General features: G+C 54.5%; 2 protein-coding genes across 5 annotated transcripts in view; both read right to left on the bottom strand.

Moving 5' to 3' along the window:
- Positions 1-950: 950 nt before the first annotated feature.
- Positions 951-4839, bottom strand: tpi1b (triosephosphate isomerase 1b). The gene is made up of 7 exons (XM_069918175.1): positions 4555-4839; positions 3383-3506; positions 2664-2748; positions 2312-2444; positions 2142-2227; positions 1431-1518; positions 951-1350 (listed from the first exon to the last, which is right to left on the bottom strand). The coding sequence occupies exons 1-7, from the start codon at positions 4661-4663 to the stop codon at positions 1226-1228; spliced, it is 750 nt and encodes a 249-aa protein (XP_069774276.1). The 5' UTR covers positions 4664-4839; the 3' UTR covers positions 951-1225.
- A 1676-nt stretch (positions 4840-6515) lies between these two features.
- LOC138754235 (calsyntenin-3-like) overlaps positions 6516-11997 on the bottom strand; it is a 30910-nt gene continuing 25428 nt past the window's right edge. For 3 of the 4 annotated variants that reach the window (XM_069918171.1, XM_069918172.1, XM_069918174.1), the window contains 4 exons: positions 11404-11549; positions 10995-11130; positions 6944-7116; positions 6516-6840 (listed from right to left, as the gene is read on the bottom strand). In XM_069918171.1, coding sequence (XP_069774272.1) covers positions 6751-6840; positions 6944-7116; positions 10995-11130; positions 11404-11549 — 545 coding nt within the window. In that variant the 3' untranslated portion in view covers positions 6516-6750. Of the gene's footprint in view, positions 6841-6943; positions 7117-8307; positions 8386-10994; positions 11131-11403; positions 11550-11997 lie in introns of those variants that run through there. The other variant, XM_069918173.1, reaches the window with a different exon arrangement.

The raw sequence follows: 11997 nt of genomic DNA, 5'->3' as shown, positions 1-11997 counted from the left end.
TAGGTTACAAGGGGATATTGACAGGACAGGGAGTAGGGAGAGGGGTTGTGGACAGTGGAGGTTTTTGTAGGTTACAACAGGATACAAACAGGATGGGGAGTGGGTTTCAATCCGTTAAGTACACTTTTAAAAAAATTTGAGACCACATGGCTGAGTCCGGGGTCAATGTATTTGGACGAACAGAGAACTTTGGGTCCGAACACGTGCATCCTTCAAGGTCCCTGCACCGGTCGACGGGAGCGTTCAGAAGACGCTGGGCTCCATTCATCAGGTGGGGGGAATCGAGAACTGAGGGGTTCCAGCCACCTCGTTATGGGAAGGACACAGCAGCCATGGGGGCAGAGGATACTCACCGGGATTGGAGAACACATCACCCAAGGGCAATGGGACGTCTCGCTCTGGAGCGTCGAAGGACGATCAGGAGGGTGCCGACAGAGGCAGAGGGTGGCTGTCCAGGGCGGTGGGGACGCACTGGTTGAGTGAACTCGCTGACCCTCCCCACCCCCCGGACCCTCATGCAGTCGGTCACAGTAAGCCACGCAGACGGACAGATTGTGCCGCAGTACACTGCCCATCCACATCCAGGCCCTGACCTGCGCCCCCGTCCAAAACCCAGTCCTCGTTCACCACTTCAGCTCGTCCCGCTTGAAGATTGTTCACCCTGAACAGTGTCTTCCAATTTGTATCTCAGTGGGAGAAAAAGCTGACCAACATTTACCCCGTACGTCCCCCTCAAAACTCCCCCTTGTTCTCCAGTTTAACCTTTCCCTGTAACTCAGTTCCTGACGTCTGGGCAACATCCCAGTAAATCTTTGGGGGATAAAGTCCCAAACCTGTTGAACCTTCCCCTGAAGATTTACTCCCCCTGAACCCATCTACAACAGTCCCCCCAGACCTTTCTACAACACTCCCCTTCCCCCTGCTCTCCGAGACGAAGGAACACAACCATCTTCTCTCGAAGGTCTGCACATTTATTTGGGGAGAGGCACAACATCACAACAGAAGAGGAATTGGGAAAGAAGTTTGGGAGCAGGAGATCCATCCATCTGTGCCAAATGACTTCCAGGGCATGAGGCAAGAAGGAAGGGAATCGGGGAATGGAGGGGAGGGCCACTCGGAGTCCAGTGGAAGGGGTTTGGAGAGACCTCGGGGGAGTGGTGGGGTCAGGTGAGACCCTGGAGATGGGGGGAGGGCTGAGATTATTGAGGAGGGATCCAAGGGTTGGTCACTCCTTCTGCCTGGCCCTGATGATATGGACGAACTCTGGCTTCAAAGACGCTCCACCCACGAGGAAACCATCCACATCCGCCATTCCCGCCAACTCCCGACAAGTGGCTGCTGTCACAGAACCTGGGGAGGGGAGGGGAGCAGAGAGAGTCAATCCGAGGGAGAGAGGGAGGGGGAGAGGAGGGGGGGAAGGGGAGACCCACCTCCGTAGATGATCCGGACACTATCGGCCACTTCCTTCCCTACGTTGTCCTTCAGCCAGTGACGCATCTTCTCGTGGATCTCTTGAGCCTGGAGGGGGTGGAGAAATCAGTGTCCATAGCCCCCTCCCCTCCCTTTCTCCTCCCCTCCCTTTCTCCTCCCCTCCCTTTCTCCTCCCTCCCTTTCTCCTCCCCTCCCTTTCTCCTCCCCTCCCTTTCTCCTCCCCTCCCTTTCTCCTCCCCTCCCTTTCTCCTCCCCTCCCTTTCTCCTCCCCTCCCTTTCTCCTCCCCTCCCTTTCTCCTCCCCCTTCCCTTTCTCCTCCCCTCCCTTTCTCCTCCCCTCCCTTTCTCCTCCCCTCCCTTTCTCCTCCCCTCCCTTTCTCCTCCCCTCCCTTTCTCCTCCCTCCCTTTCTCCTCCCCTCCCTTTCTCCTCCCCTCCCTTTCTCCTCCCCTCCCTTTCTCCTCCCCTCCCTTTCTCCTCCCCTCCCTTTCTCCTCCCCTCCCTTTCTCCTCCCCTCCCTTTCTCCTCCCCTCCCTTTCTCCTCCCCTCCCTTTCTCCTCCCCTCCCTTTCTCCTCCCCTCCCTTTCTCCTCCCCTCCCTTTCTCCTCCCCTCCCTTTCTCCTCCCCTCCCCTCCCTTTCTCCTCCCCTCCCTTTCTCCTCCCCTCCCTTTCTCCTCCCCTCCCTTTCTCCCTCTCTCAATTCCTCCTCCCACCTGCTGGGGTGAAGCCGTTTTGCCAGTTCCGATCGCCCAGACGGGTTCGTACGCAAGAACAACCTTCGACCAGTCCTTCACGTTGTCTGCGGGGGGAAGAAGGGGTTGGATTCGTTAGTCCTTGATCCACAACTCTCACCCTCCCCTCTCTCCCCGACCCCATCTCTCACCAGCGATGACCCGGGTCTGGGCGAAGACTACCTTCTCCGTCGACCCTGCCTCACGTTCGTCCAACTTTTCTCCCACACAGGCAATGACCCCCAGACCTTCCGCCAGAGCATGGGCCACCTTCTGACCGATCAGCTGTGAACGAGAGGTCGGGGGTCAGAGGGGGCTTCACTCTGTATCCCTACCCCGGGAGTGTGTAACAGGGATGGGTCTTTGCTCTGTGTCCCCACCCCATGAATGTGTGACAGGGACGGGTCTTCGCTCTGTGTGTCCACCCCGAGAGTGTGCGATGGGATGGGGCTTCACTCTGTACCCGACCCGGGAGTTTGCGACGGGAACGGGACTGTTTCCTACCTCATCGGACTCTCCAAAAACGTGCCTTCGTTCCGAGTGTCCCAGGATGATCCAACTGGCCCCACAGTCCTTGATCATCGCTGGACTTCAAGAAAGAAAGTACATGGTCAGACGACTCCTGCTCGAGGTTGGATGGGTCCGCAGGGACGCAGGACAGATCCGTGGACGGGACTTGTCAGGAGGAACGTGGGGCAGGCGGACGGGTGACGGACCTGTGCACGCACCCCTCGATCCGTTCGAGGAGAATCTCACTTCCACGGCATGCCAAATGGAAGGGTTCAGAGCTGGGCGCCGGGAGCTCCTGGGTCTATTGTAACCTACAACCCCTCTCCCTACTCCCCGTCCTATCTGTATCCGTTGTAACCTACAACCTTCCACAACCCCTCTCCCCGTCCTGCCCCGTATACCGTTGTAACCTTTGACAACCTTCTACACCGTCCACAACCCCTCTCCCCGTCCTGCCCCGTATACCGTTGTAACCTTTGACAACCCCTCTCCCCGTCCTGTCCGTATCCCGTTGTAACCTACAACCTTCTACATCGTCCACAACTCCTCTCTCCACTCCCTATACTGTCCGTATCCCATCACAACCCTTCTCCCCGCCCTGTCTGTATCCCGTTGTAAGCTTCTACACCGTCCACAACCCCTCTCTCCGTCCTCCAGGTCCGGTCGGGCTGGGGTGGGGGTGATGTAAATTTTTCGGGAGATCCGCTGGGTACCTGATCTCGCCAGTGAACGCTCCGCTGGGCACTTTGTAACAGTTCTGAGCGGCCACAGCGATCTTGCTGACCAGGGTGTCCCGGATGTAGCTGAGGTAGATGAAAGGTGGTGACACCACAACCTCTGGGGTGGGGAGACAGAAGGTCGGAGAATTTAGCATCGGCACACGGGAGCTCTCACCCGAGGTCACATCCGTGGATGGGCCGGGAATGGAGGGACGGATCCGTGGACTAGACTGGTCTGGGGGGACGGATCCGTAGACGGGCCGGGTCTGGGGGGACGGATCCGTGGACAGGACGGGTCTGGGGGACGCGGGACGGATCCGTGGATGGGATGGGACGAGTAATGGTTCCGTGGACCGGACGGGTCTGGGGGAGGGGGGAACAGACCTTTAGACGGGCCGATGGACGTGAGGGTGGGGTTAAATTATCAGGGCCAGCACTGAGTTTTATTTAGGAACATCCTGACCCTCTGACATTTCTGTGGGGTCCCGGGAACGGTCTGGGAGATTCGACACCAGCCTTCGGCGGGCCTCACCCGCCTGTTTTAAAGGTCAGCGAGTGTCTGTTCCCAGACACATGGCACGATGCCCCTCTCCCTCCCCCAACCCAGCTTCCCCCCACGACCCTCTTTCCACCTCCCTCTTTCATCTTTTCCCTCGCTCTACCCTCCCTCTCTCCCTTCCCCCTCTCATTCCCTCTCCCCTTCACACATTCTTTCCTGTCCCCTTCTTCCTTTCCCTTGCTTTTTCTCTCCTTCCCTTTTATCACTCTCCCTCTCCCCTCCTCACTCACTCCCTCCCTTTTTCTCTCTCCCCCTCTCCTTCCCTCCCTCTCCTTCCCTCCCTCTCCTTCCCTCCCTCTCCTTCCCTCCCTCTCCTTCCCTCCCTCTCCTTCCCTCCCTCTCCTTCCCTCCCTCTCCTTCCCTCCCTCTCCTTCCCTCCCTCTCCTTCCCTCCCTCTCCTTCCCTCCCTCTCCTTCCCTCCCTCTCCTTCCCTCCCTCTCCTTCCCTCTCTCCCCTTCCCTCTCTCACCGTCCCTCCCCCTCTCCCCTTCCGTCCCCTCCTCCTCTTCCCTCTCTCACCGTCCCCTCTCCTCTCCCTCCTTCCTTCCTTTCCCTCACTCCACTCTCTCCCCCTTCTTCCCTCTCTCCTTCACCCCCCCCCCCCTCACCCGTGTCCTCGGGCAGGTTCGCCTTCCCCAGGGAAGCCGCCAGTTCCCCCAGGGTCTTCTTCGACCCGTTCATCTTCCAGTTGCCCCCGACGAAGAACTTGCGGCCCATGGTGGAGCAGGGAGGACCGAGGATAGCAGGAAGAACCGAACACGATGGTTACTGCACTTTGACTGCGCCGCCGCTTTTATCGCCTCGTCCATTACGTCACAGAAGGCCCCTCCCTCATCCCATATGATGTGGGGAACAGGGTGGAACCACGCCCGCCCCCGTCGTCCAATCAGCTCAGCGCTCGGTGCGGATGGGCAATGCTCCTCCAATCCTCCGCCAACGTCACGGGGAGGGCGGCTTTCGACGTCACAAAGAAGGGGGTGTGGCTGCGCGATGCAGCCCCCGACGGAGACCAATCGGAGGTGGGGCAGCCGGCGGCGACATCTTTGATGCTGGTGCCGCCCTCAGGGTCTCCTCCCTCCCCACCCCAACCTCTGACTCGCAGGCCCTTCAACGTGGTGCAAGCAACCGCCAGCCTCCACCGCAGCGACGGAAATCGATCGACGGCCTCTCCAGGAACCTCCAGCGGCGGAGGCCCGGCCGGCACCATCTTTGATCAAGGTCGGCCTGGGCATCAGTCAATGAGTCGGCGCCTTTTTAGTCAAGGTCAAGCTGGATGAAGGTTAGCGCGTCGGCGCCATTTTTTTTAACAAGGCCGCAAGGTAGCGATTTGTTTCCCTCTGCATCTTCCACCCTCTGCAATTTTTAGGGGCGTCCCCTTCCTGCTTTGAAGCTAAGCGCGGTTTTAAAGGTTCGGGCGGAAGAAGGCCCAGCCGGGTGATTGACAGGTACCGGAAGTGGGTCCCCTGGGTGATTGACAGACCCTCTATAGGTTCTTGGGCCTCTATTCAGCTTGCATTGGGCCTCTGTCAGGGCTGAGGCCTGTGTCGAGTCTATTTTTACCCTACATTGGGCCATTGTAAGGCTTGGGGCCCATATTGAGCTAAATTTAGCTCACATTTGGCATCTATCAGGCCTGGGGCCTATGCTGACCCTTTTTTTTAACCCAATATTGGGCCTCTGTCAGGCCTGCGGCCTGTGTTGAGCTAGATTTTGCCCACATTGGTCCTCTATCAAGCTTGGGGCCCATATTGAGCTGATTTACCCGCATTGGGCCTCTTGTCAAGCCAGAAGCCTTTGCTGAGTCTTTATTTACCCCATATTGGGCCTCTGTTAGGCCTGAGCCCTGTCTTTGGGCCTGTATTCAGCCGGCATTGACCCTTTGTAAGCCTTGGCTGGCCCTGTCTTCAATCTGCATTGGGCTCTGCAAGGCCTGTAATGCCCTTTATTGGGCCTCTGTATTCAGCTTTCATTAGAAATCTATAAGGCCTGGGGACTGTTAGGCCAGTTTTGGCCCTCTGTTAGTCTTGGTCCTGTAAACAGTCTTCATTGGGCAAGGCCAGGAACCTGTGATGGGCCTGTATTCAGTCTGTATTGGGCCTCTTCAAGGCCTAGGGCCTGTATCAAGCAAATATGGGGCCTCTGGAAGGCCTGGGTATATTTTCAGTCTGCATCAAGGGCTGGAACCTGTATTGGGCTCTGTAAGGCCTAGGGCTAGTTTACAGCATGATTTGGGTGTCTTTAAAGCATAGGCCCTGTGATGGGTGTGATTTGAGCCTGTATTGGGCCTCTGTGAGTACTGGCCCCTGTGTAAGGTCTGACTTTTATTTGCACCTCTGTAAGGCCTAGGGCTGGTCTAGAGCCTAATTTGGGTATCTTTAAGGCCTGGGGCCTGAACTTTGGCTGAATTTGGCCTCTATAAGACTTGGGGCCTGATCTCAGGCAGCTCCCGGTGTTCGTAAGGCCTTGGGCCTGCGATGGGCTTGTGTTTGGCCTGTATCACCTCGCCAACCACCACCCCACCCCCCTTCTGCTGAAACCAGAGCAGGATGGACAAGGCCAGACACGTGGGGAAGATGGGAGACTTTATTTCAGAGAGGGAGGGTCTTCATGGGAAGGATGGGACCTTCAGAGAGTGAGGAGAGGGGGAGGGAGGGGGGAGAAGGGGGTGAAAGATGGGGGAGAGAGGGAGAGATGGAGAGGTCAAAGGTCACAGGTACATGATGGCTGCTTGGGAGAGTTGAAGGGCCCACAGCAGGGGGTGGGGGCAGATCCATGACCAGGTCAGGGGTCAGGGTTTGGCGAGGTCAACGTTGGTGTTTGGCTGCCTCATCCTGCCCCGAGGATCCTGGGGTCGCAGAGTCGTGAACTCCAACGCAGTGTAGCTGCCCGTGACTCTGGGGTCAAGGGTCAGAGGGGAGGGGAGGAAGAAAAATATATAAATTATTGATGGGTCACAAGTCACCCCCTCTCTCCCCATTCTCTCTCCCTCTCTCTCACCTCCATAGGGTTGACAATGATGGTGAGGGCTGTATCGTCCCAGAAAGCCTCCCCCTCCTGCCCCCTCCGAGGGACAGGGTGCAGAGAACGGATCCGGAAGATGCCAAGGACGACCATCAGTACGAGGAACGCGACACAGACCAGGATAATGATGGTGGCTGCCCCAGGGACCACTATGTGGGGGAAGAGAGGTGAGAGAGGGGGGAAAGGGAGGGGAACGGATGGGGAAGAGAGAGAGGGGGAGGGAGGGGAAAGGTGAAACATGAAAGCTTCCTCACGACCTCCCCCCCCCCCCCCCCCACCTCCCACCTTTCGATGCTCTGTCGTAACCCCTGGGCAACCTTCAGTGACCTTCCCGGCAACCCTTTGACCCCTGCGTCCATTCTTGGACCTTCCCAGCATGACTCCCAGTTGGGGTGCTGCCTCCCCAGTGCCAGGGTCGGGGACGTCCCCGATCGTCAGGATGTCGTGGTTCACGTGGGGACCAATGACATCAGCAGAGGTAGAGACAGGGTCCGAAAGGGGAAAATTTTAGGAGTTAGGTAGAAAGTGAAGAGACAGGACCTGGAGGGTGGTCATCTCCAGATCACAGGGGGCAGGCCTTCAGATTCCTGGATCATTGGGACTGCTTCTGGGGGAGGTCAGTCCTCTAGAATAAGCACCTAATCTGGATGGGGACCAGTATCCTGGCAGGAGTGTTCACTAAACTGTTGGGGAGGGTATAAACTAGCTCGTCAGGGGAAGGGAATTCAAGATGAGAGGGAGACAGGGAATTCCAACAGGTGAAGAGTTACTCAATAACAACGGAAAGAAAGGCAGGTGAACAGGCAGTAGACAGTGCTGTTCAAAACGACCACGGAACAAACAACATCGGGAGTGGGTCCAAGGGTCCTCAACGTAAATGCACGTAGGATTGGGAACAAGGTAGATGACCTGGTTGCTCAGATTCAACTGAAAAATGTGGCCATTACTCAAACGCGGCTCAATGAGGGGCGTGATTCAATATATCCATTTACGGAGCAGAATCAGGCCATGTCAGCCTTTCGAGTCCGCACTGGTTCACTAGAACAACTCCACTAGCTCAAACTTCCCGCTCTCTGCCAATAACCCTCCAACCCCCTCACCTACATTTACACATCCAACCTTCTCTTAAATGAGAGAATGGACTCTGCTGCAACTATTTCATTCGGAAAATCATTTCATTCTGCAACCACTCGCTGAGTGAAAAAGCCACCTCTTATATTTCTCCTAAAGTGTTGCCCCCTTACCCTTAACTCCTGCCCTCTTGTTCCAACCTCCCCTGCCCTCAGGGGAAGGAGCCTGCTTATGTCTAGTCTATCTATTCCTTTCATATTTTTAAATACCTCTATCAAGTCCCTTCTCAGTCGTCTACGTTCCAATCAATATCCCGAGGTTAGGGAAGTTGAGCAGGTGGGGTGGCTCTGATGGTTAAAATAATGGCATTAAATCAATAGAAAGAAGGATCAAAAGAGATAGAATCATTATGGGTTGAATTAAAAAATGTCAAGGGTAGAAAAGGACCATATTAGCAGTGATTATATGGGCCCTCAAACAGCAGCCGGAAGTGGATAATGAGTAACAGAGGGATCATCTCAAAATAATCACAGGGGATTTTTACATTGCAGGGGGCTGGGGAGAGACAGGAAGATTTTGGAAACCAGGAGAGTGAGTTTGTAGAAAACCTAAGAGACGGCTGGTTGAGAAGCCCACCAGGGGTTCTGCAGTTCCGAATTGGGCTGTGCCCAATGAACCCAGATTGTTAGGGAGTTAAAGGCCGTAGAACCTCCAGGGAGCAGTGGTCATAACATGGTTAAGTTTAATTTAAAATTTGAAAAGGGAAAAAGTCTATCGGATGGATCAATTTTTCAGTGGAATAAAGGAAGTAACAGGGGGATGAGAAAGGAAGTGGCTCGAGTAAACTGGAAAGCAAACTAACTGGAGGTTCAGAGGTTCAGAGCAGGTCTGGAAGATATAAAAGGCAGGCAGGATTGAGCTTGTCCAAGGAAAGTATGGCTAATGAAAGAGGTGAAGGCAAAGGTGGGGGTGGTGGGGGTGCGGTGGGGGCACACAAAGAAGCTGAAATCAGTGGGATTGGGATTCTTTTCGATGTTCACTGAGATGAAAAAGGTCATTAGGGAAGGAAAGATGGGCTATGGAAGGAGATTAGCTAACAATATTACAAACGCTATGAAGAACTACTTCCAATATATAAGGAATAAAAGAGAGATGTGTTGACATGATGCTGTTAAAATTTGGGTTATAACGAGATGGAATAGGAGCTTAATCAATAGTTTGCATCTGTCTTCACCGTCGAAGACGTTAGTAATATCCCAGACAGTCGGAAGCTCCAGGGAGTAGAGTTAGATTCGGTTCGGGTTACTGGAGAAATGGATTAAAGATCGATAAAAATCTCCTGGACGAGGTGCATCCGCGGGTTTTGAAAGGGGTGGCTTTGGAGATTGTAGATCGTCCAGAAATCGGTAAGACTCTGGAGAGATTCCAGAGAATTGGATGGTCGCAAATGTGGTTCTGCTGTTGAAGAAAGGCGGGAGACAGAAAGAAAGGAAACCGTAGGCCGATTAGTCTGACGCTGGTGGTCGGGAAGTTGATCCTCAAGGATGAAATACCTGGAGATGCATGACAGGATAGGTCCAAGTCAGCATGGGGTTTTTCTAAAGGGTAGATCCTGCCTGATTAGAATTTTTTGGAAGAAATCTCGTAGAATCGACAAAGGGGAGGGTGTAGATGTTGTCTATTTAGATTTTCAAAAGGCTCTCAATATTAGGCTGCTTCAATAAGGTGAGGGACCATGGAATTACAGGGTTGTTATTAAACTGGATTAGAGAAGTAGATGATAGGCAGGAAGCAAAGAGTTGAAATTGAAGGTTCCCGTTCTGGATGGCTGCCTGTGGTGTTCCATGGGGGCTGGTGTAGGGGTCGCTGCTGCTTCCAATTTGTATTAACGATTTGAATCACGGTAGGAATGGTTTTGCAGCCAAACTTGTGGATGACACCAAGATAGGTGGCGGAGTGGGAAGTAAAGTTGCGGAAGGATATGGACAGATTAGGAAACTGAGCAAAATTACAGCAGGTGAGATTCAACATAGAGAAATGCAGGCAGGCAGAATACAGTTTGAATGGGGTGACAATCCAGACGTTACAGGTGCAAAAGGACCTGGGTGTCCTTGTGCCAGGAAACCTAACGCCCAGGTGAAATTGGTTGTAAAAAAAGCGAATGCTATGTGGGTGTTCATTTCAAGAGGAATAGTGTACAAGAGGTGTTGTCGAGGCTCTACGGGGCACTGGTGAGACCCAACTGTGCACAGTTTAGGGGCCCCCTTTCTTAGAAAGAATGTGATGTGGTGGAGAGGAGATTGACCAGGCTGATTCCCGAAATGCAGGGGCTGACATAAGAGGAGCGTTTGGCAGCTCTTGGGTTGTATTCATTGGAGTAGAGGAGAACAAGAGGAGATCTTAGAGAGGCTTTTCGTGTTTAGCTAGGGGGTGGATGCGGGTAAGATGCTTCCCTTGGTGGGTGAATCGAGGACATAGTCTGAAAATTAGAGGTTATCCACATTAAACAGAGATTAGGAAGAACATCTTTAGTCAGAGGGTCTGTAGAACTCACTGCCACATACAGCAGTGGAGGGAGTGTTTAAACAAGAAATAGACAAGTATCTCATTAGTGAGGGCATCGAGGGATATGGGGGAAAAGGCTGGCAATTGGAACTATTGCAGAGAAGCTTAGTGTAGATTTGCACTCGATGGGCTGAGTGGTCTGCTTGTGACCTTTGGTAAACTTTCCAGTGCCCCTTGCGACCTTTCCGGCAGCCCACTGACCCCTGCGACCTTTGGCCAACATCCCATTGACCTGTGACCTCCCACAAACTTCCCAGCGTCTCTCCTTGACCCCCTTCGCCCAGCCTTTGTTGACCCCAAATGACACCAGCTTCACCTGTGGTGACCCCCCCACCCCCGTCACCGCCATGACCTTCCAGCGACATGGTTTAACCCCTCACCCCCGACTGACCTGAGGCCCGATGAGCGCTGGGAACCCGGTGCCTGTCCATGCCGACGCGCCCCCTGTGGGCTGAGAGGAGGAACTGCTGTCCCGCCTGGAGGTGGCTGGGGTGAGGCGGTAACGCCAGGCTGTGGAGCAGGGTCACCTGGAGGGGGTCAGAGAGCAAAGGTCACTCCACACCATCCTGTCACACACTCCCGAGGCGGGAACACAGAGCGAAGCCTGGTCCCCATCACACACTCCCGAGGCAGGAACATAGAGCGAAGCCCCATCCCGTCACACACACCCGGGGTGGGACAAAGGGCGATGCCCCATCTCATCCCACACTCCCGGGGTGGGGACACAGAGCGAAGCCCTGTCCCGTCACACACTCCTGGGGTGGAGACACAGGGTGAAGCCCCGTCCCCTCATTCCTTACCTCCACGGTGAATTCATTGCTTGTATATCTCCCACTCATCTCGGCGCAGAGCACGCGGAATTGACGTTCGTAGAGTGCGGTTCCCAGCGCCAGGCGGTAGCGGACATCCCGGAGCAGCCTCTCGTACATCCCAGTGCTCTGCACGCCTGAAGAGGGAGAGAGGGCGAGAGTGAGTCCCCACCTCTCCTCCGTGTCCATCCCTGGCCCTCTGAGACCACATTCCACGGGCTTCTGGGACAGAGACAGCATTGAGCTGAGATCTGCGGTTGTGTACGGCTAACATGCGAGACCGTGCTTTTGTGAGAGATAATAGAATATATGAAGTGAAGCTAGTATGAATGAAATAAGGAATCTGATAAAAAAGAGTTCGGTATATTGGCCAAAGTTCGGATCCGACAAGGACTGGATGTGTCAGGCATTGAACATCTGGCTCTACCAAAATCAAGGAGACAATACCGGGAGTAGGGAATATGCTGCCTGTTGGCTTAGTGAATCGTTTAATCAGATGATATTGGACGAGAAGAAAGATACAAATAAGAAGGATGAGGAACCTTCTGCCCCCGAAGTAAAGGGATGGGATGTGTTACATTCCCT

The sequence above is a fragment of the Narcine bancroftii genome, chromosome 2 (genome assembly GCF_036971445.1).
Source record: "Narcine bancroftii isolate sNarBan1 chromosome 2, sNarBan1.hap1, whole genome shotgun sequence".
Lineage (NCBI taxonomy): Eukaryota > Metazoa > Chordata > Chondrichthyes > Torpediniformes > Narcinidae > Narcine > Narcine bancroftii.
This window is presented reverse-complemented; position numbering and strand designations above follow the sequence as displayed.

What these genes read in the sequence shown, in the direction of transcription:
- tpi1b (XM_069918175.1), bottom strand. Translation starts at nt 4,663, where the DNA reads ATGGGCCGCAAGTTCTTCGTCGGGGGCAACTGGAAGATGAACGGGTCG. An exon ending in GAACCTGCCCGAGGACACGG is followed by an intron (nt 3,507 to 4,554) that starts GTGAGGGGGGGG and finishes TCCCCACCCCAG; the next exon opens with AGGTTGTGGTGTCACCACCT. An exon ending in TTTTTGGAGAGTCCGATGAG is followed by an intron (nt 2,445 to 2,663) that starts GTAGGAAACAGT and finishes TCTCGTTCACAG; the next exon opens with CTGATCGGTCAGAAGGTGGC.